Source organism: Diabrotica virgifera, chromosome 5, assembly GCF_917563875.1.
Source record: "Diabrotica virgifera virgifera chromosome 5, PGI_DIABVI_V3a".
Taxonomy (NCBI): domain Eukaryota; kingdom Metazoa; phylum Arthropoda; class Insecta; order Coleoptera; family Chrysomelidae; genus Diabrotica; species Diabrotica virgifera.
In genome coordinates this window covers 59,182,533-59,208,595 of record NC_065447.1, presented here as the reverse complement: position 1 = coordinate 59,208,595, position 26,063 = coordinate 59,182,533, and the positions used below count along the sequence as shown (strand labels likewise).

Below are 26,063 nucleotides of genomic sequence, written 5' to 3'. Positions count from 1 at the left end.
TTTGCGCAAGCGTATATTTTAACTGATAAAAAACCAGAAACGATAATTAGTAAGTTAAAAAATTATTTTTCGCTTTTTGGCCTTCCTAAGATGATTATGTCAGATCACGGGGGCGAATTTAATAATAAAAAGATACAAAGTTTTGTTAATTCGTTGAATATCGAATGGCACCTTACTTCGTCTGAGTACCATGCCTCTAACGGTATAATTGAGCGTTTCCATGCTACCATAACAGATACTTTGCGAAGCTATCTTTTAGAACATAACCAGTGCGACTTAGAAGATGCACTTTTAGTCGCTATATACTCATATAATTCTAGTAAACATCATTCAACATCCACTACCCCCTACAGTTTAGTATTTCCATATAAAAATGATAGGGAATTTGATGAAATTTCGTATAATAATCAGTTAGAAAATATAAGGGAAAAACAATGCGATCAAAGGAAAAAGCAAAAGAACCGTTTTGATAACTTAAGAACGAGTAACTTGGAAGTAAAGTATAAAGTTGGAGATAATATTCTCTTAAAAAGACCAAGAAATCCAAATACACCAAAATCGATATTAAATACAGGACCATATGTTGTTCTGGAAGTCAATGAAACCAATAAAACTCTAAAAATTAAGTTAGATAACGAGGTTATTCGAAAATTTCATTTCAATGTAAAACCATTTTATGAGGTTATTAACTAAACGAAGTTGAAGTGTAACACGGCAAGTAGTAGATATGAACTTTCATTTTCCATATTATAAATGAATTTAATCAGTAATAATTGCAACATATAATTCGATTACCTTGTGGTACACTTCATCTACGGCCTTCTCACAACAACAAAAATAGAATGAGTTATTGCCGGTGGGTTTCTTTGTTTCATGTGGCCCTACCTGCCCTGTTCGGAGCATATCCAGAGAGGCTCTACACTACAAGCCCAAAACTTCGAAGCTGCAAAGAGGCCCTTCTTGGACACCCCAGCTTCGGTTTTCAGGAGGGAGGTGTTATGGCGAGCACGCCACTGTGTGTGTTTATATTTCAATATTTAGACTACGTGACATGATAAACACCAACGCTTGTAATTTCGCGGTGTCAGCGAAATGTTCATGGACTATGAAAGGTTTTAAGAAATATGTAGTTTGTATTCATTAATTTAGGCAGTATCGTTTTGTATCTCTAACTGTTAACATCTCAATAAATTTGTGCATTTCCTTCAGTAGTTACGTTACTCAATTCTCCAACGAACACACCACATTTTATAAAGAATAAGACTTATTTACTTCGTTTAAATTACCTATTATATAATAGAAGAATATCTTCTTACGTGCGTACAAAGTACACACACATTCTTTTTTCGAGATATTTGCCACACGTATTCATAATATAATAAAGAATGGCGGTACAGAGGCCAATTTGAAAAATATATTAATATGTGGAAATTACTCTGTAATTAAATACAATATTAAAAAAACGATCCTGTACCGCCATTAAGAAGAACAAAAAAATACACTTTCTTCAAATAAACTTTTTTATCCGATGCCTAGATTTTGTGTCATTTTGGAACTACTAAAATTGTTTATTTCATTAGTAGTTCCAAAATGATACAAAATCTAGGCATCGGATAAAAAAGTTTATTTGAAGAAAGTGTATTTTTTTGTTCTTCTTAATGGCGGTACAGGCTCGTTTTTTAATATTGTATTTAATTACAGAGTAATTTCCACATATTAATATATTTTTCAAATTGGGCTCTGTACCGCCATCCTTTATTATATGTATTACGAATACGTGTGCCAAGTATCTCGAAAAAATATTCAAAATTACAGCCGAAATCTTGGAACTCGTGTTCGCTACCTGTTGATCGCTACTGTTTCCTCTTAAGTCTCGATTCCTTGGGGGTCATGATAATAAACGAATCCCAAATTTATCCAAGTAATCCCAAATTATTCTTGCGATATTAGGGGAGGAAAATATGGTAAATTTGCAGTTACTCGAGCGTTATGGGAACCTATTGGGCTGTGAAGAGTAGGTCCTAAAACCAAAAAAAGTTAAGTAAAGTTTTCCATAAAGTAGGGGACTTTCCATTTTTTAATTTAATTTTCCATTTCCAATAATCGTTTTTTCCGATTATAGCGCCATCTATCCATAATTCGAAAAAATATCTCGAATAAAAGCTACTTATTTTTACGTAAGGAATCCAAATCTGCAATAAAAAATGGGGGCTCATATTTAAGATTTTAAAGTAACCCCCCACCTCACCTCCGTGGGAGGTCGTGTTTGGTGTCATTCGATAGATTTTTCAAAAATATTGAATACGTGTATTTCTCAGTTCTTCGATCTGATGTTCATTTCGCGAAATATCGCGGGGTTCGTATTTAAAATTTTAAATTTACCCCCCACTCCTCTCCTTGGATGTCGTGTTTTTTATCATTCGATAGATTTTTGAAAAAAATTGAACACGTATTTTTTAGTTTTTCGATCTGAAGTGCATTTCGTGAAATATTCGCTAAAATCGTTAGATTTTTGAAATATACACTGTTTGGCATGTACTTTAACTTATATATATGTATCGGTTTTAGAACGTCTTTCGACGTTGTCCGATGCCTAACTTCCACGTCCTTTTATCATCCCATTGGCCCTCTCTAAGATCCCTTGCACTCATTGCTTTGGTTACCCCTTCTTTCCATGTCTTTTTGGGTCTTCCTCGTTTTTTGCGGTTTGGTGGTACCCACTGCATGATCTTTTTGGGCAATCTTGTGTCTTCCATTCTTTGAACATGACCATACCAAATCAACTGTTTCCTCTCAATGTCTGTTGTTAAGTAGCCATCTATTCCAATTCGTCGTCTTACTTCCTCATTTCGAACTCTTTCCCTACGGGATATACCTAACGATATTCTAAACACATCCATGTACTTTAACTTACCTTATCTTAATCTGACGATTTCGAGTTTTTTTAAGGATAGATTTTTTTTCAGACCCACCTAAACGACTCCCCTGTATTAAGAGCCAATATATGGTAGAGATATATTTACAGGGTAAGGTTTCTCCCCAGGTGATAATCTGACGCGCTCGAGTAACTGCAAAAATCTCCGCTTGAGCTTGAACTCCCCTACCACGATAATTATCTGGCATCAGACGAAAGTTTTCTTCATCAAATTGGACAAATGGCTCTATATGATCTTTCAAACATTGCTGAATACCGTTACCGTTGAACGTTCAAATTGCCCCCTTGAATTGTAATCAGTTCTGTATGTGCCTCTAGGGAAATTACTGTTTACACCATTATACCACAAAAAACAAAAAAATCTGAGTGTCCGGTTAATTTTGCACCACAGTGTAGTAAAAAGTCACAGGACTGTTTAATTGGTAAATTCAGCCGATTGGCTTATTGTACCTTGTGCTGGTTAATAATATATTATGTAAAAGTAATTGCCTTTTTCCTAATCTATTCGTTTCTTATTAATATAGTAGCAGTGTTTTCACTTATAGTATGTAATACCTACCTATATTATTATCTCCATAATACCATTAATTTTTATAGTAAAATTTTATTTTAAAATGAATGTGTGTGAATATTTCACAAAGGTGCTGAATATTCCTTTTTTGTATTTTTTTATTGCTATCGCTCATTGATATCAATGAAAATCAATTGCTGACTGAACTGTCTTCCTTCTGCCATAGACATTATTTTGTAAATGTTTTATCTCTTCCTTCTCTGATAAACGTGATCCATAAAATATGTGTGTAATTTTATCCATTTAGTTATCGCAAAACATTTCAAGTTCATATAAAATTCCAATAATTTGCTCCCATAAATCAAATAGAATTACTGACAGCGAAACCTGATACCCAAAAAAACAGTTGGAATGATGAATATGTTATGTCATTATCAAATTTTATAATGGTTTATTGTGAATTTATCAGTTTTTACAGAGTTGCAGGTGGGAACAAACGCAAGGAATTATTTTTCTGAAATTGTTTTCTTGTGGCATGTTTAAAGAAGGGGTAAGTACATACTGGGTTTTTCTGTAGTGGTGAAAAGACTAATTTCAGGGCTTTCTTATGCAGTTTTTGATTTAAAATTTTGTTAATTGTTTGTTCGTTGTACCCATTGTTTACTGATATTTGCTTTTTGCCCAATTAACAAAATTTTAAACCAAAAACTGAGAGCCCTCAAAAAAGAAAGCCCTGAAATTAGTCTTTCCACCACCACAGTAAAAACCGGAGTAACTTCTGCTCTATCACATATACAAGCACGATATCAACAAAAATAGCCAAACACATAAAAAAGAAAGGAATAACACAATTTAATCAAATATCTACATTAAGAACAATATAAGAGCCAAAAGAAAAAGCAATAATTACATAGTGACATGTGCTGACTGTCCAAAAACGTACATGGGTCCAAACTAGCACAACCTTTGACAAACGTAAAGCAGAAACAAAAGGGCTTTAATTAATAGAAAAACAGATATACGTACGCACTTCACCTAGAGTTAGATCATGATCATTCTTTAAATGAACAGTTTCAAATTCTTTATTTTCAAAATAAAGGCCTTGTTATCTTTATGGAAATTAATAATTAAAAAAAAATAGATATAATTAAACTAATAATATAATTAAACTAACCAAACTATCTAGCTACGGAAGGCTCGAAACAGAAGTGGAAGATCAAGCAAATAGAGCAAACAAAGCAGCAGGTTTCCTGAATGACACAATATGGAGAAATAAAAATATCGGAAAATAAATGAAAGGCAGAATTTACAAAACAGTCATCAGACCAATTAGTCCAAGTAATGAAGCTTAAAATAGGACAAAACCTCGCAATTTTTACAGAATGGATCGATTTGCTTGAACATTTGAGAATAAGTAGTGGATAGTCCAAGGATAAAAATCTATACGAGGCCGAAAGGCGCTTTAACCATGGGGGTGGTTGCCACCCCATGTCGGGTGTGGAAAGTTTTTATTTTATTTTGACCGCCAAAGTTGTTAAAAACATTCATTTTAAGCAAAAAACGTTTTATACATTTTTTTGATAAAATTAATAGTTTTCGATTTATTCGCTATCGAAAGTCTTAGTTTTATAGCGAAAAAATCAATGTTTTTAATCAGTTTTCTGCAAATAACTCAAAAAGTTTTTGTTTTATCAAAAGAACTTGCTTAACAAAAATGTACCTTTAAAAAAAATAAACAAAACGGTTTTTTTTATTTTCTTTAAGACCAATAGTAATCGAGCTATACTTTATTATATGTTAGCTCTTTTTCGTCAAATGCTAAATATTGTATTTTCAAAGTCAAAAGACGAGAAAACTATGAATTTTTCGAGGATAACTGGTTTAAACTAATTTAAAGTATTTAGAAATATCTATCTCCTGAAAAAAAGTAGTCTCTAGCTCAAAAATTAAGTGACTTATAATAAAAGAATGTCAGTCCCTATTTTTTCAGCGAAAAAGTGATCGGAGACTTTACCCTACTCACCACCCTAATTAAAATTAGTCATTGACCTTATTTGGTCTTCTTTATTTATGTATTGTTAATAGGTTCTAGAGGTTTGACTGGCTTATAATAATTAGTTTTTAAATAAATGGAGTTAAAAGCGAATAACGAATTTTTGTAGTTTGGGAAAAAATGCCCTTTTCTTCATAATAGAAAGATTATCATCAGAGATACGAAAAAATATTTAAATATAAAATTATAGATTATTTAATTTCCAAGAAAACGGTGTAAAAAATTTTTATGTGGTAAAAATTCAATGAGCTATTGACAATGAAACCTTATAATAACATGCAAAAACCACCTTTACCAACCCTTTCAAAGTCACCTCTTTTTGCGACTTAGGATTTTAAAATAATTTAATATTAATATCCTTATATACCTTATAAAAACCTACAAAATTATTTTTTAACAAACTTTCTAGGATAAAAAATAAAAAAGCTACGGTTAACAAATCAATATATTTTTTTGAAAAAAAAAAGAAAAATTCCAATTGGAAGCATAATAATGTAAGTTAGCGATGTTTTTAGTCATTGGCCTTTTCTATTCTTCTTTACTTATGCATTATTAATAGATTCCAGAAGTTTGACTGGCTTAGAATGATTAGTTTTTAAAAAACTGGGGTTAAAAACGAATAACGAATTTTTGTAGTTTTGTAAAAAACGCCATTTTCTTCAGAATAGAAAGATTAGCATCAGAGATACGAAAAAATGTTTTAATATGAAATTCTAGGTTAAATTAATTTTTGAGAATTTGGTTTAAAAAACTTTTTTCTACGACAAAAATTGAGTGAATCGTAAATGAGTATAATATCGAAAAACATTGATTTTTTCGATATAAAACTAACACTTTCGATAGCGAATAAATCGAAAACTATTAATTCTATCAAAAAAATGCATAGAACATTTTTTACTTATAATGAATGTTTTTATCATCTTTTGCGCTTAAAATATAATAAAAAATTTCCACTCCGTAGATGGGGTGGCAACCACCCCCATGGTAAAAGCTCCTTTTGGCATCAGATATATTTTGATCCTTGGACCATCCACTATGTACTTACTTTCAAATTTTCAAGCAAATCGATACATTCTGTAAAAATTGCGAGGTGAAAAGCTTTAGTTCCTGGACTAAATAATGACATACGCGGTAGAAACACGACCCGACACAGAGAGGACAAAAAGATTGCTCGAAACAGCGGAGATGAAAACCCTTCGAAAAATCTATGGTAAGACTCTATGGGACAGAGCTAGAAGTACAGATGTACGACGGTGGATAACATTAATAACTGGGTAAGAAACAGAAGAATAGAATGGAATGACCACATAAGCCAAATGACAATAAATAGAGTAGTAAAGACAGCGAGAGACGGTTCCCCAATAGGAAGACGATCAGTGGGAAGACCACGAAAACGATGGAACGACAACTTACTAGAGGCACATTGAAAAAAACAGACAGTGTCATGTCTATATAAAAAGAAGAAGATATAATTCTCACTGACCAACTTGATACAAACAGTTTCCCAATCTTCAACCTTTTTCAGTTAGAGAATTTAAAGTGCAGACATATAAAGCTATGTTGATTTATAGTTTAGTAAAATACATATTTATATCACTTGAGAAAAGCACACTGTCGAAACTGCTGTAGTGACATTAACTTATAAATTTTGTGGAAGTATTGAAAACAAAAGCTTTCAGTGTGAATTTCTATGAAGTAACCAGTAAGGATCAATCTTCATCAATGCTCTTTTTGAGTTGTTCCTTTTTCTTGTCTTAATGAACCAGAGACCTGTATGTACAGTTTTGAGATCATGCACCTAACATTGTGTTCTGAAAAGTTTACTTGTAAGTTACTTATTTGTTGTATCTTTTAGTTTTTTACAGAGTACAGCTTAAATAAAAAATGTAAAATGTAATATTCCTATAATACTCTGTTTTTAAACCAGGAGTAATTCAAATTTACCGCGCCTTAATTCTTGTTCGTAATTGGTCCAATCTCAGGCAAGTTTACCTCACTATGATGAAATTTTGACACTAATGACATTTATGAAATTTTAATACTACATATTGTCATTTCGTAGGTTAATTGAGGGGGCCAGACGTAAAAGGGTTTAAGTGCAGTTTTGATAGTTATGAGATAATCAGGTTCAAATTTGTTTGAGTTTTATAAATTCCAGGAGTCATTAAACTAAAATATGTCTAGTGTACAATGTACTATAAAATGATAAAAATATAAGGGTATATTATTACTCTTACTACAGGGTGTAACAAAAATACAGGTCATAAATTAAATCACATATTTTGGGAACAAAAATAGTTCAAATGAACCTAACTTACCTTAGTACTAATATGCACATAAAAAAAGTTACGGCCCTTTGAAGTTACTAAATGAAAATCGATTTTTTCAAATATATCGAAAACTATTAGAGATTTTTTAACGAAAATGGACATGTGGCAATCTTATGGCAAGAACATCTTAAAGAAAAATTATAGTGAAATTTGTGCACCCCATAAAAATTTTATGGGGGTTTTGTTCCCTTAAACCCCCCCAAAGTTTTGTTTACGTTCCAATTAAATTATTATTGTGGTACCATTAGTTAAACTCAGTATTTTTAAAACTTTTTTGGCTCTTAGTATTATTTCGATCAGGCAGTTTTTATCGAGTTGCGGCTTCTTTTTTAATATGTTTACATAAAAATTTTATGGGGGTTTTGTTCTTTTAAACCCCCCAAATGTTTGTGTACGAGTCTCCATATATCGTACTTAACCATATACAAATATGTGGTGGATTTGACAAATATTCAAAATATCTCGATAAAAACTCGACTTTTCGAAAAAGTACTAAGAGGTAAAAAAGTTTTTAAAAAATTGTGTTTAACTAATGGTACTACAATAATGATTAAATTGGAACGTACACAAAAGTTTGGGGGGGTTGAAAGGAACAAAATCCCCATAAAACTTTTATGCTATAAGATACTACTGCTATAAGAATGCCACATGTCCATTTTCAATAAAATATCTCAAATAGTTTTCGATATATTGGAAAAAATCGATTTTTATTTTGTAACTTTAAAGGGCTGTAACTTTTTTTATGTGCACATTTGTACTAAGGTAAGTTATGTTCAATCGAACTATTTTTGGTCCCAGAATATGTGATTAAATTTATGACCTGTATTTTTGTTACACCCTGTATATCCTTCCTTTTTTTCAATTATTAAAAAAATGTACTTGAATCGGTACATGGTGTTGATAAATGTTACCGGTAAAACGGTTTAAGTGCAGATGTTAACTACATATTACTAATCATTTTTGTCCCAGCTTTTATCCACAGTGTAACTACAACTGGCACGTTGCGTAATACTTAATTAGTCTTCAAAATTGGTCACAAGTCTAACATTTATTTACTTGCAGTTAATCCTGTTTTAACATGTGTTTACAGATTACAGAATACTAAAAATAGTTTTGTGGTAAAATGGTTCAAGCGCACTTAAACCCGTTTATTACTATGTACTTGTTTTTACAGAATATGTACTAAAAACAGTTTTATGGTAAAACGGTTCAAGCGCACGGTTAAACCTGTTTACTACCAAAGCAAACTGCAATTGTTTTCAGTGAACTAAATGTAATGGCAATAGATGGCGACTGTAGAGCGAAATATGCTTAAATCGTTTTACCACCAAATTCTAATACCATTTAAGTATGCGAATCTGTACTTAGAGTAAAATTTTAAAAAAGTGCACTTAAACCCTTTTACTTCTAACCCCCTCAATTATATCAGCGATTTTTTGTGTGCTTTTATATAAAAAGAGTGGTTTTTAAAAATCTTTAGCGATGTATTAGTATAATATAATATTTATGGATTACCGTCGAAGGCCGATATGATCAACCAAGAAAAAAAGAGATATTTGGTGATTTTTCTAGTGACTTTCTTGGGTGTGAATCTGTCTTTTTAGTTTACTCCTCTTGGTTTAAAAACAAATCATAGTAATTTTCAATAAACAGGTAGATGTGTAATTTTTTCCTGCAAATGATTAGTCTAATTAAATAATATTGATAAATAACTTCCTATTTCTATAAGCGGATATTATATTATTCACAAACTACGTAATTGACCTAATAACTTAGATAAATAATCAGCGGGCTATTGTGGTAAACAAAACAAACGATAAGAATTTTATCAACTAGATATGTAATAATGACCGTATTGAGGAAATTGCATATTATAATAGATATCGAATTAAGGTCCAAAACTAATCTTGTTAAAGAAGAAATGAGAAGTCCCAAAATGTAAACAATAAATCTGAAAATTTTCGTGAAACTAATTTCTGGTAACATCCTTAATCTCTGCCTTTTACAATTTATAAGGCAAGGAGATGCCGAGGAGACGAAAGCAGGGCCAGTCTTAAGGGGTGGCAGGCTAGGCAGGGGCCCAGGGCCCCACATTCCGGGGGCCCCCCACCAAGAACCAAACTTAAAAAAAAGTCAGCACATTATTCACATAGAATAATGTGCTGACGTTTGTCAATCAATTAACTGTGATATATGGAAGGTTTCACTCCTGTCGAAAAGTTTCTCATATTTTTGCCAAATCACAGTCATAAAGTCATAAAGTCAGAAAATATATTTATAAGTCCGTTGAGTTTCGTTCCACCAACTAAAAATATCTACTTAAGTATAAATATTTTTGCTTAAGCTTAAGTCACCTATTATGACGACTTAAGCAAAAATTTTAACTTGGAGCATGCATTTAAATTCATCTTGTGTCTTGTAAAAACAGGCTATAGTTGTTTATCGTGAATATTTGTATATTTGTAACATTTTATAACATTTGTAACTGATCAATGCTAGCTCTGACTTGCTCTGCTCTGACTTGTCCTATTATTTGTAAAAATGTCTGAAAGGATTAATAAATATTACTATTACTATATAATATAGAATATAGTGTGTAATTTTTTGAAAAAAGGATTTGCACGTTTTAGATGTGGATTTGGATGCGGAAGATTTATTTGAATTGATGAGTACAATCAGATGGAAAATCAATTGAATGTAGTGGATGAAGTGGATAATATGGTTTTTAGAATCCCGAGGCAATTACACAAGAACCGTAACAATTTACAATAAATATTGAAAGGACAAAAAGAGCATTAAAAACTACACAAACGTTCTTCTATTTTGGTGGCTTTTCGTTCATCTCTGACAATTTAAGTTATTCTTGGCCAAGTTAAGTAAAAACTTGTATGTCGGAACGCAAATTTCAAATAAGAATTTTTTTGACTAAGCAAAACTTCGTAAGATTTTACTTAGATCACGTTGGTGGAACGGAATGTTAAATCACTTAAAGAATTTATATTATTTTAAGGAATATTTCAGAGAGTGAAATGACAACATCAGAGAAACTTAGGACTTGCTAAATTTTATCGCTATTATAGATCACTTCATTTCCTCTTTAAGTCAGAGGCTTTCTGCATATTTATGAATCCATTCATTTCAATTTTGTATATTTACATTATTTGGAAAATTTAACTCCTAATGAAATTGAAGCTCACTCACTAAAGCTTACCGACATTTATAACAATGATTTAGATGAAAACTTAGGTATTGAACTGGTATAATTTGTAGAATTTTTCAATTCATTTAAAGAGGAAATTGTCTCATTTAATCTAAGTAAAGAACTTCAAATGTACCGACTGCTAAATGAAAAGAATGTGAATGATGTGTTTCCAAACGTTGTGGTGACACTTAGTTTATATTTATTTAGTTCTGATGCTAATTAACTGTAGTGGAGAGAGATTATTCTCAAAATTTAAGTTAATTAAAAATCGACTTCGGTCTATGATGGGCCAAAAGCGTTTGAATCATCTCTCTATAATGGGCATTGAGCAGAATGTCTTAAAGCAACTAGACATGTCTGACATAATCAAGGAATTTTCAGTTAAAAAAATCTCGAAAGTACCCGGATTTTAACCATACATTTTACTGTTTATTTTTACTATTTTACTGTAACAAGGTACAGCTCTTGTATTTTTTATTATTTAAAAATATATTTATAAAAGTAGATCAACATTTTTTTTTTAATTTCTAAAAGGGAAAACCGTGTAGTTGGCTGTATAACATGGTTATAACATTTTCTTTAATGGTAGGAGGTAGGGCCCCACACCAATTTTGCCCAGGGGCCCCCACTGCCTTAAATCCGGCTCTGGACGAAAGGGACTCTACAATATCCAGTCACATTCCGTCTACTCTTCTAGGAAAAATTCCAACGAAAGTTAATTTTGTGTACTCAAAATATGAGTAAAATGAAAAATTAACGACAGCTTATGTTTCATTTCGGTTCAGAGATGTTCCACCATCCCCATACGTACGTTTCTGTCTCTACAGACCTCTTCAGTGGGCTACTTGAACACCTCTAAATCGAAACGAAACCAAAGAATTATAAAAAAATATGAAAGGTCTAAAAAAAATATGGACTTCTCATTTTTTTAATAGATGTCGCTATAACATTCGGTACGCTAATTATTTTTATAATTCTGCTTAAATAGACAGCTTGGTTTTGTTTCGATTCAGAGCTGTTCATGTAGCCCCACTGACGAGATTTGGAGAGACCAAAATAGACGTATGGGATGATGGATCACCTCTGAACCTAAATGAAGAATAAGCTGTCCTCCCTTTTTAATTTTGTTAAAGGGCCTAGCCGGGTAAGATGATGAAAACTGCCTCCAACTCGATTCGAATTCCATATAGGTCACTGTTTAGCATATATAGTGAAACTCACTTTCTGAAATTTTTAGCCCCCTAGGTGGTCATGTGACCCACCTAGAGCCTAATTAGGCTTTTTATGTTTTTATTTTTTATCTCAACCGCATCGAGAACTAGCGAAAAACTTTAAATAAAAAAAGTTGTAAGCTTTAAAAAGTTCTGTCCGAATTTTTTTTTTAATTTTTGGCGGGAAATTTAAATTTTAGAACGATTCTAAAATTTTAAATGAGTATAAAAAATAACTAAGACATTCGTTCTCACGAAAAAAATATATAACGTGTATTTTTGCATAATGTTTCACCCTGAATTTTTTCAAATTTTTAAAATTGGTGAAACGCACCTTTAAAAATAAAAAACCGCATTTTTTCGGTTTTTTTTTTGTTTTTTGACACAATTTTATACATATTTTTTAAAAAAGGTAACACCGTCACTAGAATAGGTAAAAATCTGAAAAATAATTGGGGTTTGCTTGATAAAAATTTTTTGTAACGCCATCCATTTTCAAGATACAGCAGATGAATAGAACAAAATTTTACACATTTTTTACGATTTTGCCGAAACTACTGGCAACATTGTAAGGTAGTTATTGTGCATGTTTTGACATACAATTAAGGATTTTATATTCATTCATCATTGGCGCGCATACGGGTAATGGTCTTAATTTTCAAAGAAAAAAAGATAAAACGCCACTGACATATTTCAAATTAACAATCATTTCTGAATTCCTCGTTCAATTTGCGATAAAAAAACTATCTTCTCATTTTTTCATACGACGCGCTGTTTTGCTGCAAAAAATAAAATATTTTAACGCTTCCAAAGTACCTATTCGAATTAGTTTTTATAATAATATAATTGATGTACGAGTTTATGTAGATGTAGAAACTACTATAATAAGTTCAAATACTTTGTAAGGGTTAAGATGTTTTATTTTTTGAATAAAATTGGCGCGCCGTATGAAAAAATAGTAAGATAGATTTTTTGTCACAAATTGATCAAGGAATTCAAAAATGATTGTTAATTTGAAATATCTCAGTGGCATACTATCTTTTTTCTTTAAAAAGTTCATACCATTACCCCTATGCGCGCCAATGATAAATATAAAATTCTTAATTTTATGTCAAAAAATTCACAATAACTACCTCTAAAAACTCGCCAAATTGTATTACAATGTTGCCAGTAGTTTCGGCAAAATCGTAAAAAATGTGTAAAATTTTGTTTTCTTCAACGCCCTGTATCTTGAAAATGGATGACATTACAAAAAATTTTTACTAAGCAAACCCCAATTATTTTTCAGTTTTTTACCTATTCTAGTGACGGTGTTACCTTTTTTGAAAAACATGTATAAAATTGTATCAAAAAACGAAAAGGTGCGTTTCACCAATTTTAAAAATTTGAAAAAATTCAGGGTAAAACACTATGCAAAAATATACGTTATATATTTTTTTTTCGTGAAAACGAATGTCTTAGTTATTTTTTATACTCATTTAAAATTTTAAAATCGTTTTAAAATTTAAATTTCTCGCCAAAATTAAAAAAAAATTTCGGACAGAACTTTTTAAAGCTTACAACTTTTTTATTTAAAGTTTTTCGCTAGTTCTCGATGCGGCTGAGATAAAAAATAAAAACATAATAACCCTAATTAGGCTCTAGGTGGGTCACATGACCACCTAGGGGGCTAAAAATTTCAGAAAGTGAGTTTCACTATATATGCTAAACGGTGACCTATATGGAATTCGAATCGAGTTGGGGGCAGTTTTCATCATCTTACCCGGCTAGGCCCTTTTATTTAGATCTGTGTAGATTGTATTTTATGCACAATTATACAGTCCAACAGGCCTTAAAAGCCCATGACTTGAAAATTTTCCAGTGTTTTCCTCCATTTTCCTCTGTCCATGGCCGCAGTTTTCCAATTTGTTATCCAGATTGTTTCAAGGTCTTCCTTACACTCTTTTAGCCACTTTTCCGTGGTCTTCCCCTTCTCTTCTTTCCTTTCCCCCTTAGCAGCGAGTTCTTTGCCCACCTTCCGTACGCCATTCTCGCAAGATGACCTAACCATTTTCCGCATTCTCGCAAGATAACCTAAGTCTTTTTGTTCTGACGATATGGCTAATTCTGGTTTCCAGTAGAGCTAGCTCTCTGATGTCTGAATTTGTTCGTCTCTTCCAAACGACTTCATCGTCTTTTACTCCCCCGAATATTTGCCTTAAAACACTCCGCTCCTAGATTTTCTGCATATTTTCTTGCTTTTTGGTCATAACCCATGTTTTGCTTCCGTAAAGGACTGTGGGCTAGATCAGCGGTCCGCAACCCTGGTGGGTCGCGAAAGATCTTTATGGGGTCGTCAAAAAAGTAAAAAAGTCAACAAGGTCCTGTACTTATCGAGTTTTATTAAGGTTTATGCGTAAAATATAACCTCTCTTTAATTACACAATGTCCTTAAAACGGAGAGAATCGAAAATAATTACGACTGTACGTCCTGTCCAGTCCCGCCCGTTACAACCTCACCGCTCCTGCGCCCTCGCCCCCACCCCCACGGAGGTCAGTTGGTTATCGCGAGGAGAAATACTCCAACGTGTATTTGATTTCAAAGATGAAATCAGAATATTTCTACTTGAACGGGAACCAAAGCTACCGGAATATTTCTTGAATCAAAATTGGCTGGCAACAGTTGGCTATCTTTCGGACATTTTTGAAAAACTTAATGCTTTAAATCAATCGTTGCAAGGGAAGAGTACAAATGTATTGATTTTGGCTAACAAAATAAAAGTTTTTTGTAGGAAAATAAGTTTGTGGATAGACAAAATCAGTGCTGAAAACTACGAGATGTTTGCATGTTTGGAGAAATTTTCTGAAGAAAACAATATAAAGCTCGAAGAAGAAATTGAAACCAAAATCATCATGCATCTTACAAGCCTTAAGCAAGACTTGGTATTACGATTCCCAGATACGTCACACAGCGACCAATGGATAATTAACCTATTCACTTGTGATCTTAACACTGTGAAGATAAATTTAAAAGAAAAGGAGCAGCTGATCGATTTATTGTCCGATGAAAGCCTTCGATCTATTTTCAAAACCACAGATGTACCCAAGTTCTGAATAATGATGGAAAAGGAATATCCACTGTTATACAAAACATCTCTGCTGAAATTGCTGCCATTCGCATCTACATACCTGTGCGAGACAGCTTTCTCCACATTGACTGCTATAAAAACAAAATATCGCTCCAGACTTAACGTAGAACCTGATGTGAGGGTGTCTCTTTCTGATAATGTATCACCAAGAATTAATATACTGACTGCAAGTGTGCAAGCACAAGGTTCACATTAGTTTGTAAACTTACGTGTATGTACCTATTTAAAAAAAAATAAAATGTCAAAATAATTGCTTGTCTCATTTAATGGCATCATAAATATTATGTTAAATGCATAGTTTGCTCTAATATTACTTTCCAAAATAAATAAACTCTTCAACATAATTTACGAAATAAAAACAGCTAAGTACAACATGGAGGATAATTGAAGTTTACCTTAATTTCGTCCTGAACCAACCTTTGCACTTGTTAATTTAGTGATTTTTTTATGGGGTCGCTCATAACTCTTTTTTTAATTTTGGGGTCGCAATATCAAAAAGGTTGCTAACCGCTGGGCTAGATCACTGTTCTGTAGTAGTTTGTGTAGGGCTCAGACAGTCTTCCTTCCTCTCGAAATAGAGAGAAATCATTTATATGAAATGTATAAAAAACGAAATTTTCAATTTATTATTTAAATGTTAGTTATTTGTTAGTTTTTAATACTGACCACATTTTTTTTGTTTCAGTTGTCTTCTGTGATTATGCCGCCTCAGGCAGATCCCTCCATTTTATGGAGGAATATATTTTAAGGGAGGTTCTTCCAACATATGGAAACACGCCTTATACAACTAGCATATCTTCATTACAGACTACGTTATTTAGGTAAGTTATATTTTGATTCAACTTAACATAAAGAAACCTTCATAACTTATCCTACCTACATAAAAACCATCTATTGTTTCACTTTATCCAGGAAATCTTAACACTCAGTTAAATTTAGTAGACGAAGATATTATTAACGTTCGTTGACCCTCAAGAACGGTATCGAATATGTAGAAAGTAGATATAAATAGTATGGAGTGTCCAACACATTCTAAATATCGAAAGCCAAAACACAAGCCTCAAGAAAGAACAACAGTTCCTGCTCATTCCACGAGAAAAGTCGTCAAGATGCCCAAAACTTTACGGTTTATCAAAGGTACATGAGAAAGTGTTACCATTACGACTAATAGTGAGCTCTATCGGATTACCGTTACACCTACTGTCAAAATTTCTGGCTAACTAACTATAACCATATGCAGATGAAGCAGACTCTTACGGCAAGAACTTTATCAGCCATATAAAGGACGTTACTCTCGAGATTGGACACTTGTTGCCTAGCTTTGGTGTAGTCTCATGATTCACCATTATTCCATTAGAAGAATCTTTAGAAATCATATCCAGATAATATCCCAATACCATAGGATACACTAAACTTGACGAGGCATTGCTTAAGTAATAAAAGGACCAGATGTACAAACAAGTTAAAGGAGCACTGTCCACTGTCATCCGTAATAGCAAACCTGTTTATGCAGGATATGGAAACAAAAGCAATACAATCAAAATAGAGTATTAACTGTGGCTTAGTTATATTGATGGCACAATTGTAATCTGGACATATGGAGAAGAAAAGCTCAACATATTCCTGCAACACATCAACAATATTCACTCCAAAATATAGTTTATCATGGAACGGGAGAATAACTGACAATTCCCATTATATTATTAGATGTGTTGGTTATAAAGAAGGACGACGAAAGCATAGGATAATAGGATATATAGTATACCGAAAACCAACCCGTACTGACAGATATTTACACACCATCATCCAGCACAATTAAATTCGGCAACCTAAACCCTAATGACAAAATCTGATAAAACTGATAGATGAGGACCACAAGAACGAGCAAATGTACAAAGTCAAAATAACTTTAAGAAACAATGGCTTCTCCACGTCTGCTATTAAAAAGGCAGACACATTTCGAAACAAAAGTAGGGATACAGAAAAAAAAAGGAAAAACCATTTGGAAAATTATCCTGCCCTATATAAAAGGCACGACAGACAAAATCAGCAGCAGAGTTCTAAGGAAAAACAGAATGGCGACTATGATATTATTTAATAGCGAGTGGAATATCGCGAAAATATTATTATCCGCAAAAACAAAAGTTTCACTGGAAAATCAAGGAGTATACAAGATCCCATTTGAGGACTGCGACAAATCGTACATCGGACATACTAATCGAAGAATATAAGCGTGAGTTAGACGACAGGAACTCGTCGAAATTTCGAAGAATCGAAATGCCATCGAAAAAGGAGAAGAGTTCATCTCTAACACAACATGTCATAAACACAGGATATAAAATAAACTTAAATGAAACAACAGTGCTAGCTAACATTGAAAATAAGACCAAACGTGTAATCAGCGAAGCAATAGAACTTAGCACTAGCAAAAGACGGAAAATAAATTCCACATCGTTCAAATCGTTGTCAAAGTGTCAAAGTCAACAAACTTTCTGTTTGTTGTAAATTATCATAGATTTTTATCGTCCTTTTTGTCATAATAGCTGGGCACACACGGAGAGGATTTCTTACCATTAACGATCTATCACTACGATCAGATATGTCATTCCGCTCCCGCCGATTTGGTCTGCGGTATAACATGGGTACCTAGAACGGATATTTCTTTACCCACAAACGTAAATATTCCGTGTTTCATTTTTATCAGTCACAGTACCGATATGCGAAGGGACAATAATTCGCTTAGTTAAGTCGACTTTACACTACATGATTTATCATGTGATTTGTCATATGATTTTTCCCATGACGACCCGCATGACAATGCTTATGACAAAACGAGCCGAATAGCAATGCTTATGATAAAATCATATGACAAATCACACAGTGTAAACATGTAAATTTCACTCCATGACCAAATCATATGATAAATCACATGATAAATCATGTAATGTAAAGTCGACTTTAGTGGTCAGTTAGACGTTGGATATTTTATGTGTATATAAAATATCTAGAGGTATTTTGTCACGTTCGGAATAAAAATGTCGTCTAAAACGAACAAAAAGAAAAAAGTAGCACTTGTCGGATTGGGTATGTAATGTAGTTACATTCTTTCACGGTTTTTGCTGTAAATTTTAAAGAACTGCTTTGATTGACATGAAATTTGGCATACGCATAGCTAACATGTGATAGAAAAAAAGTGATATGGTGCCGATGTGTGCTTTTGCCCTTGGGGTGAGTTTCACCCCATCTCGTTGGTGAAAAAATATATGTTGAAGTTAAGTCCCGAAATGGATAAACTGACTAATTTTAAGCAAGTTTTGTTCTATAGAGTTTTTTCAATAAATCAATACTGGTCGAGTTATTTGCAAGTGAATATGTTCATTTTTCAACAAAATAACCACGTTTTTATACCGTTTTTCGCAAATAACTCAACACGTAAGCATTTTGTCGAAAAAAATATTCTTATCAAAACTATAGCCTATAAAAAGGTGAAAAAAACGGTGTATGTATTAGGTCTTTATACCTAGCAAAAGCAGAGTTATAGCTAATGAAAAATAGGTTCATATTCGAAAAATTCCAAATAGAATAATTCAATGTGAAATATCCAAATAATGAAGCATCCTTGGGGAAAACACATTACAACTTTTTTAAAGTGTTTATTTCTTTATAAAAAGCTTTATTTCTGTTTTTATAAAAAGATGTCTAGCGTCAAATGTAAGCAAGTTACGCTCAAAATAAAGTTGGTCCCTTTTGTTTTGGCAAAAAAAATCAGGAATATCACACCCCAATTAGCAATTTCAATGAAATTAATCGTTACCGCTTCACAAGTTAATTTACTTATGTTGTGTTTATACGATCGGTAAATTTCATCGATTCAAAGTGCTTATTTTTGAAAAAAATTGGTTTTAAACTAAAATTTTTAAAAATTGTAATTTTGAAAAGAATAGTTTGTTTCAAAATAACTTAAAAATTGTAAGAGATACCAAAAGTCTTAAACAATAAAAAAAGTCGGCTTTACTTTTCTGAATAGTTTGTATTTTTTGTTTTTCTGTAAGACAAAAATTGGTCAAGATTCGGTGTTTCTAAATTTGCATACACTCGTGATAAGTGACTCGTTCAAGCCCTTTTAACTACAGCTCTTAGGAAATAAGAACTTTGAACCGATGAAACTTACAGATCGTATGATCAATACATACGCGAGTAAAAAACTTGTGAAGTGATAACAATTAAGTTCATTTAAAATGATAATTAGGAGGTGATTTTCCCGATTTCTTTCAAAAAAAAGGGTCCAACTTTATTTTGAGCGTAACTTGTTTACTTTTGATGCTAAAAATTTTTTTTAAAACAAAAATAAGCATTGTTTAAACATATTAAAAAAGTTAAATAGAGTTTTTCCCAAAAAAGTGCTTCGTTCTTTGGTTATGGTACGTTAAAATATACGATTTGGAATTTGACGAATATGAACCTATTTTTCATTAGCTATAACTCTGATTCTACTAGGTACAGTGACCTAATATATACACAGAATTTTTCACTTTTTTACGTACTATATTTTTGATAGGAATTTTTTTTCTACCAAATACTAACTTTTTGAGTTATTTGCGAAAAACCGTCTGAAAACGTGGTTATTTTGTAGAAAAGTTAACATATTCACTCGCAAATAACTCGAAAAGTATTAACTTGGTGAAAAAACTTTATAGAACAAAAGTTGTTTAGAATTAGTCATTTTATCCATTTCCCGGCTTATTTCGAACATATATTTTTCACCCCCAAAAGAGGGTGAAACTCACCCCTAGGGTAAAAGCACACATCGGCACAATATTACTTTTTTTGACCTGTTATGCCATGTGTTAGACCTATGTGTATGCCAAATTTCATGTCAATACAAGTAGTTCTTTAAAATTTAGAGGTTTTGCAATATTCTACCTTTAAAGAACGTACTAATGGTGGAATTACTAAATAAAAAAGGCCAAGTAAATCGATCAAAATGGATTAAAAATTGGATGAAGAAGAGAGAAAAATATGGACACGTGAATTAAGACAAAGGGAGCCTGATGATTTTAAAAAATTATTTGAGAATGACTGCTGTAAATTTTGCTGTGTTGCAAAAACTCCTTCTAAAGGTGCCTATCTTCTAGAGATGTTGGCGACCACATTGACCCATCTTAATCTATTCACAGCAGCTCGACATAGATAAGTTGACGTTAGACCAGTCCACTTCCTAAGCTTGGCCAGCCAGGATATACGTCTACGTCCAGGGCCTCTCTTGCACTCAATCTTGCCTTGTAGAATCAACTGTAGACGTCGGTATTTATTATTACGCATAATGTGGCCGAAGTAAGCCAATTTTCTGTTCTTTACGGTGTTAATTATTTCTTTTTCTTTTCTTAGCCTCTGGGGAATAGTTTGGAGTGTGTGGAGTATATATGAGACCCTCAATATACGTCGGTATCACCACATTTCAAACGCCTCTCTAATCGTTTTATGACATCTTCTGTAAGACTCCAGCATCTGTGAGGAGGACACTAAAGAAGTAACATCTAAGAATTCTTATGCGTATATTGATACTTAAAGATGAGTTGCAGTGAATCTTCCTAAGACTGTTAAAAGTTGCAAAAATTAATCCTCAAAAATACACAAAATATTTTAACGGACCAAGTCAAGTTCTATGGCAGGACGACATGTTAGAAGCCGGAAAGAGTTAATATGAATTTAAATTTGATATCCTTAATGCAGTCTTTAACCCATATTGTGTGGTCGTTGGACGAATGCAGACAAGTCTAAATTTGACTTTTTTCAGGAAGCAAAAAAAATAAAGGCATAAGTAAATATATGCTTTTTTAATTAAAATTATGTATATTTTTACCGTTAGCTTTGAATGAAGATTTTGATGGAATGTGCATATACACATTTCATACGATATTATATTAACTAAAACATTAAAAAGAGGTAAGAAACATGAGAAACAGTGTAATCAATACCCAAATTACAAATTAAATGAATCATTTACAAGGTCGATCTTCGGTCGCGTACAAACACACAGACCAGTCCCGCGACAGATCAAAACTACGGGCGATCTAATAATATTTCAGCGATCTAGAATGCTGGGGAGCATAAACGTGCAGATAAAATAGAGGGATTCATAAAGGGATTGGTTGGTGGCAGTCCAAATTTTATAAAAATCCTCTCCGTGTGTGCCCATCATTTTGTTCCCTGCTGTATATAATTTTTTATAATTTGTAAAAACTGTCTCATGAACGACGTATTTCTTTCTGCAACTTGCTAATCTCTTCATTTTTTATTGTTCCAGACAAGAAGCACGAGATATAATCAGGAGTGCCGTAAACGCTTGTGAAGAGGATGCGGTGATATTCACCGGACACGGTTGTTCGGATGCACTAGAAAGATTAATAACGGCACTAGACCTAAGGGAGGCTCCAGTAGTATTTACGGGATTAACCGAACATTATGACAATATACACTTATGGCAAAAAACTGGGGCGAAGGTAAGTTTATTCGTTTAAATAAATTATATTTATTTCTAATTAAATGTATTTAACAATAATTTTAATATCATGTAGTTCCACCACGGCCTTCGGTGCAAGTCGAGAATCGAGCTCCAATACTGTTAACAAGTGTTAACTGTGGCAGATTCTCCCATTATTATCTACAAGTAATTATAAGTTCATGATGAGTTCTAGAAGGATTCCTTCGGACATGAATATCTCTGAAGAGCACATTTCATGTTCAATTGGCTTCATGTCTGTAGACATCGCAGGCCACTCCAAACCGCGAATACTTTCTGTCTCAAGATAGTCATTAACTGCCTTAGTGCTATGTAGGTGGGCGTTATCATCCATAAAGACAAAATTTTCACCCACAGCTCCTTGCCATAATCTCACATGAGGTTCTAAAATTTGTGTGATGTACCTTTATTCTGTTAGAGTCCCGTCAATAATCATTAACTCCGTGCGTCCACCTCCCATAGTACCTGCCCAAAACATAACATTGCCGCCACCAGTGAAAGGAAGTATCGGGCATGTACTAGCTTTCCAACTTTGTTGGTTCTCTCCAAACACGAATTCGCCGCCTATCACTATTTAAGGGGGGAAATAGGTTTAGGAGCCCGATTTTTCATGTTTTTTAAGAATTTGTTTTAGGTAGAAAATTTTTTTGTTTTTGCAACTTTGGGATCATTTTCTACATATTCTAAAGTATATGTCCAAATTTTTTTAAGTTATTATATTTAAAAATAGAGCAGTTTTAGGCCGCCACCCATGGACGTTCGCTGCACGAACATATCGCTTGCGTGATATGTAGAGGTCGTAATTTACGCCTAAAATCAAAAATACAAATATTTTTACGTTTATTACAAGTTTATCTTCGATATGAACCTCAAATCGGCTAAAAAAATCAAAAGTTTTAGGCCGCCACCCATGGACGTTCGCTGCACGAACATATCGCTTGCGTGATATGTAGAGGTCGTAATTTACGCCTAAAATCAAAAATCCAAAAATTTTTACGTTTATTACAAGTTTCTCTTCGATATGAACCTCAAATCGACTAAAAAATCAAAAATTTGAAAAATTACGCAAGTTTGAAAAAACCATCAATTTTTAACGTTTTTTTTCAGTTATTTGCCCTTAAAATACACCTAAAACCCATCTTTTATTCCGATTGGAGGTTCATATCGAAGAAAATTTAATAACGAACAATAATCACTTTGTTTTTTTAAATTGGTTTATTATTTTTTGAGCTAGATGTCACGCAAGCCGAAAAAAAGTCGTTTCGAGAAAAACGCGTTTGAAAAAAATCTCATAGATTGCGCTCTACGCGAGTGCGCTCCGTATAATTCTCATAACTTGGGAAGGACTTTGAATTTTGCTTTGAGATTTTCAGAACACATTCTTGAATAGTAATACTATCGATTCATGCTAGTTCCAAATATTCGAAATTTTGAAACCTCTAAACCTATTTCCCCCCTTAAACAGATTTTGGTCTCGTCTTGAAAAAGCACAAAATTTCAGAACTTTTGAGGGGGCTGTTTGTGTTTTTGAGCCCACTGGAGACGGCACAAGACATATCTAGGCTGTAGCCGGGGAAGTCTTATTTGTCGACGACTCCTCAAGCCTGACTCCAAAATTCTTCTTTCTTCAGTCATGCAAGCCTGGGGTGTATTTGGGCTTTGGGGATTGTCATTTTTGGGCACAAATGAATTTTTATGGGCCTTTAACCAAATTCTTTGTTCTAGATGTAGTGAGAAGACGCAAGGTCGGATTAAGGTATAATTACATCGTCAGAATAATCTGTATTAACAAAATCAACCAATTTTGGAAGGCAAGCTTCATTCTAAATATTGGAGTCCAATGCCTCACTGCAATATGAAGCTGGGCATTGAAGCAAGAACACGTAAATAAGCTGTATAGTCATTTGAAATGTGTTTTACAGAAGGATGCTTAGAATATGGACACAGAAGAAAACGAACACTGAAGTATTGAGAGAAATTGGCAAGGAATGCGAAATAAACGCAATAAAAATAAGAAAGTTTAAATATCTGGGACACGTAATGAGGGGACAGCGATATAAAATGCTAAGACTGATAATTAAAGCTCGGATTATAGACAAAATGCCTTTTTTGCCTATTTTGCCTATTATAATTTTTTTTTGCACTTTTTGCCTTTTTTCGTAAATTCCGTCTATTTGTGCCTTTTTTAAAATTTCATGGTACTACCCATGATATTATTCTATTACTAAACCATTCTATAATAAAATTTTGGGTCAATAATAAAATATCAATGGTTTGTTTATATAACAGATTTCTAGGAAAATGTACCTGATCGAGACTTGAGGGTTAACTATTTGGAAATCCCTAAGCTTTATTAGTTTATTATCAGTTGTACAGTCGGTTACTGTATCAGAGTTTAGTCACAAATTGCTATATCCTAGTTTAGTTTTGTTGCGTATACCGAAAAGCAAAGAACACGTTTTAAAACGTTTTAGACATTTGTGTGAAAATATGACATCTAAATTAAGGCTATGGATCGCACCTTATTCGGAACTTTCTCTAGAAGGAGTTGGAGCATTTTGTAAAGCATGCGGCAAATCGGTAAGTTTTATTTTTTCTCTTTTTTTCTCGTCCCACAACATAACTAAATTCTAAAGCGGTTTTAGAATTCTAATTATTTTTTTTTTAAATTCTCAGATTTCAAGTAGAAAAAAGTACTTTATTGACCAGCATTGTGGAACCCCACTTCATAAACGTAATTTGGAAAAATTAAATTCCTCTAAGTTAGTCCAAATATCTCTGCGGGATAGTTTAAGCAGTTAAAAAAAAGGGAGGAAGACGCATTTAAATTTGATTTATGCCAGATGATGATTGCATCCAACATTCCTCTATATAAAGTTAATAACCCTAGTTTTAAATGCTTTTTCGAAAAATATCTTAATAAATCCTTACCGGACGAGAGTACATTGAGAAAACGTACTGTGGAAAAATGTTATGTGGAATGTATTTCAAAAATTAAGCGGGAGTTAGAGGGCAATTTTTTGTATATTATCGTGGATGAAACGACAGATGTATGCGGCAGGTATATAGCTAATTTAATGATTGGAAGTTTGAACGAAAACTTTGCGAGAAAACCTTATTTAGTTGCCGTTAAAGAATTGGAAAAAACAAACAATTTAACAATAAGTCGATTTATACAAGACAGTTTAACAAACCTCTTTTTACCCAACCCTATACCAGTGAATAAAATAGTTTTAATGCTTTCAGATGCTGCGGCATATATGTTAAAAGCTGCTGTTAATTTAAAGATTTTTTATCCTAATTTAATTCATTGCACTTGTGTAGCCCACGGGGTAAATAGAATTGCTGAAAAAATAAGAAATCTGTTTCCGTTGGTAAATAATTTTATAAATTTTATGAAAAAAGTTTTGTAAAGGCTCCGTTGAGGGTGCAAATATATAAAGAAAGACTTTGCCACCTAAACCAGTAATTACAAGGTGGGGAACCTGGCTCGAAGCAGTTTTTTTTACTTTGAACACTGCAATGAAATAGAATTAGTTATGTCAGAATTTGATGATGATATTTCCGAAGCCATTCGAGAAGCAAAAAAAAATATTAAAAAATCCCAAATTGAAACAGGAACTCGCTTATATCAATGACAATTATAAATTAATAGTTACCACAATTACCTTATTAGAAAAACAAGAGATAAATTTATGTGAGTCAGTAAAATTAATAGATAATTTAAAGACGAAAATTAAATCGGCACCTGGAAGTAACGGTCAATTAATTTTAAAAAAAATGAAATATGTTTTCGCCAAGAATGAAGGTTTTTCGTTTTTATCTAATGTTGCTAAAGTTTTTAATGGGACATTTTCCGAGAAATTACAAATTATGCCAGATTTATTATCCGCTCTGAAATATGCTCCAATTACATCTGTCGATGTCGAGTTCGTTTTCAATGTACAAATTAATTTTAAGTGATCGAAGACATAGTTTTAAGACCGAAAATATTGAAAAACATTTAGTTGTTTCTATTAATGATAAAATTTTAAGTGGTTATAAATAATAAGTTATATTCCTTTATTGCCTATATTTTGCCTAAATGTTAATATTCCTGCCTTTTTTAATAAAAATCTTTGCCTATATAGGCGCCTTTTTCTTCAATTTTTGTTGCCTATAAATCCGAGC

General features: G+C 32.8%; 1 protein-coding gene across 3 annotated transcripts in view; it reads left to right on the top strand.

Annotated features, from left to right (window-relative positions):
• LOC114331029 (uncharacterized) overlaps window positions 1-26,063 on the top strand; it is a 443,107-nt gene that overhangs the window by 298,542 nt on the left and 118,502 nt on the right. For all 3 annotated transcript variants that reach the window (XM_028280506.2, XM_028280498.2, XM_028280491.2), the window contains exons 2-3: window positions 16,056-16,191; window positions 21,678-21,873. In XM_028280506.2, the coding sequence (XP_028136307.1) occupies window positions 16,056-16,191; window positions 21,678-21,873 (332 nt within the window). The remainder of the gene's footprint in view (window positions 1-16,055; window positions 16,192-21,677; window positions 21,874-26,063) is intronic.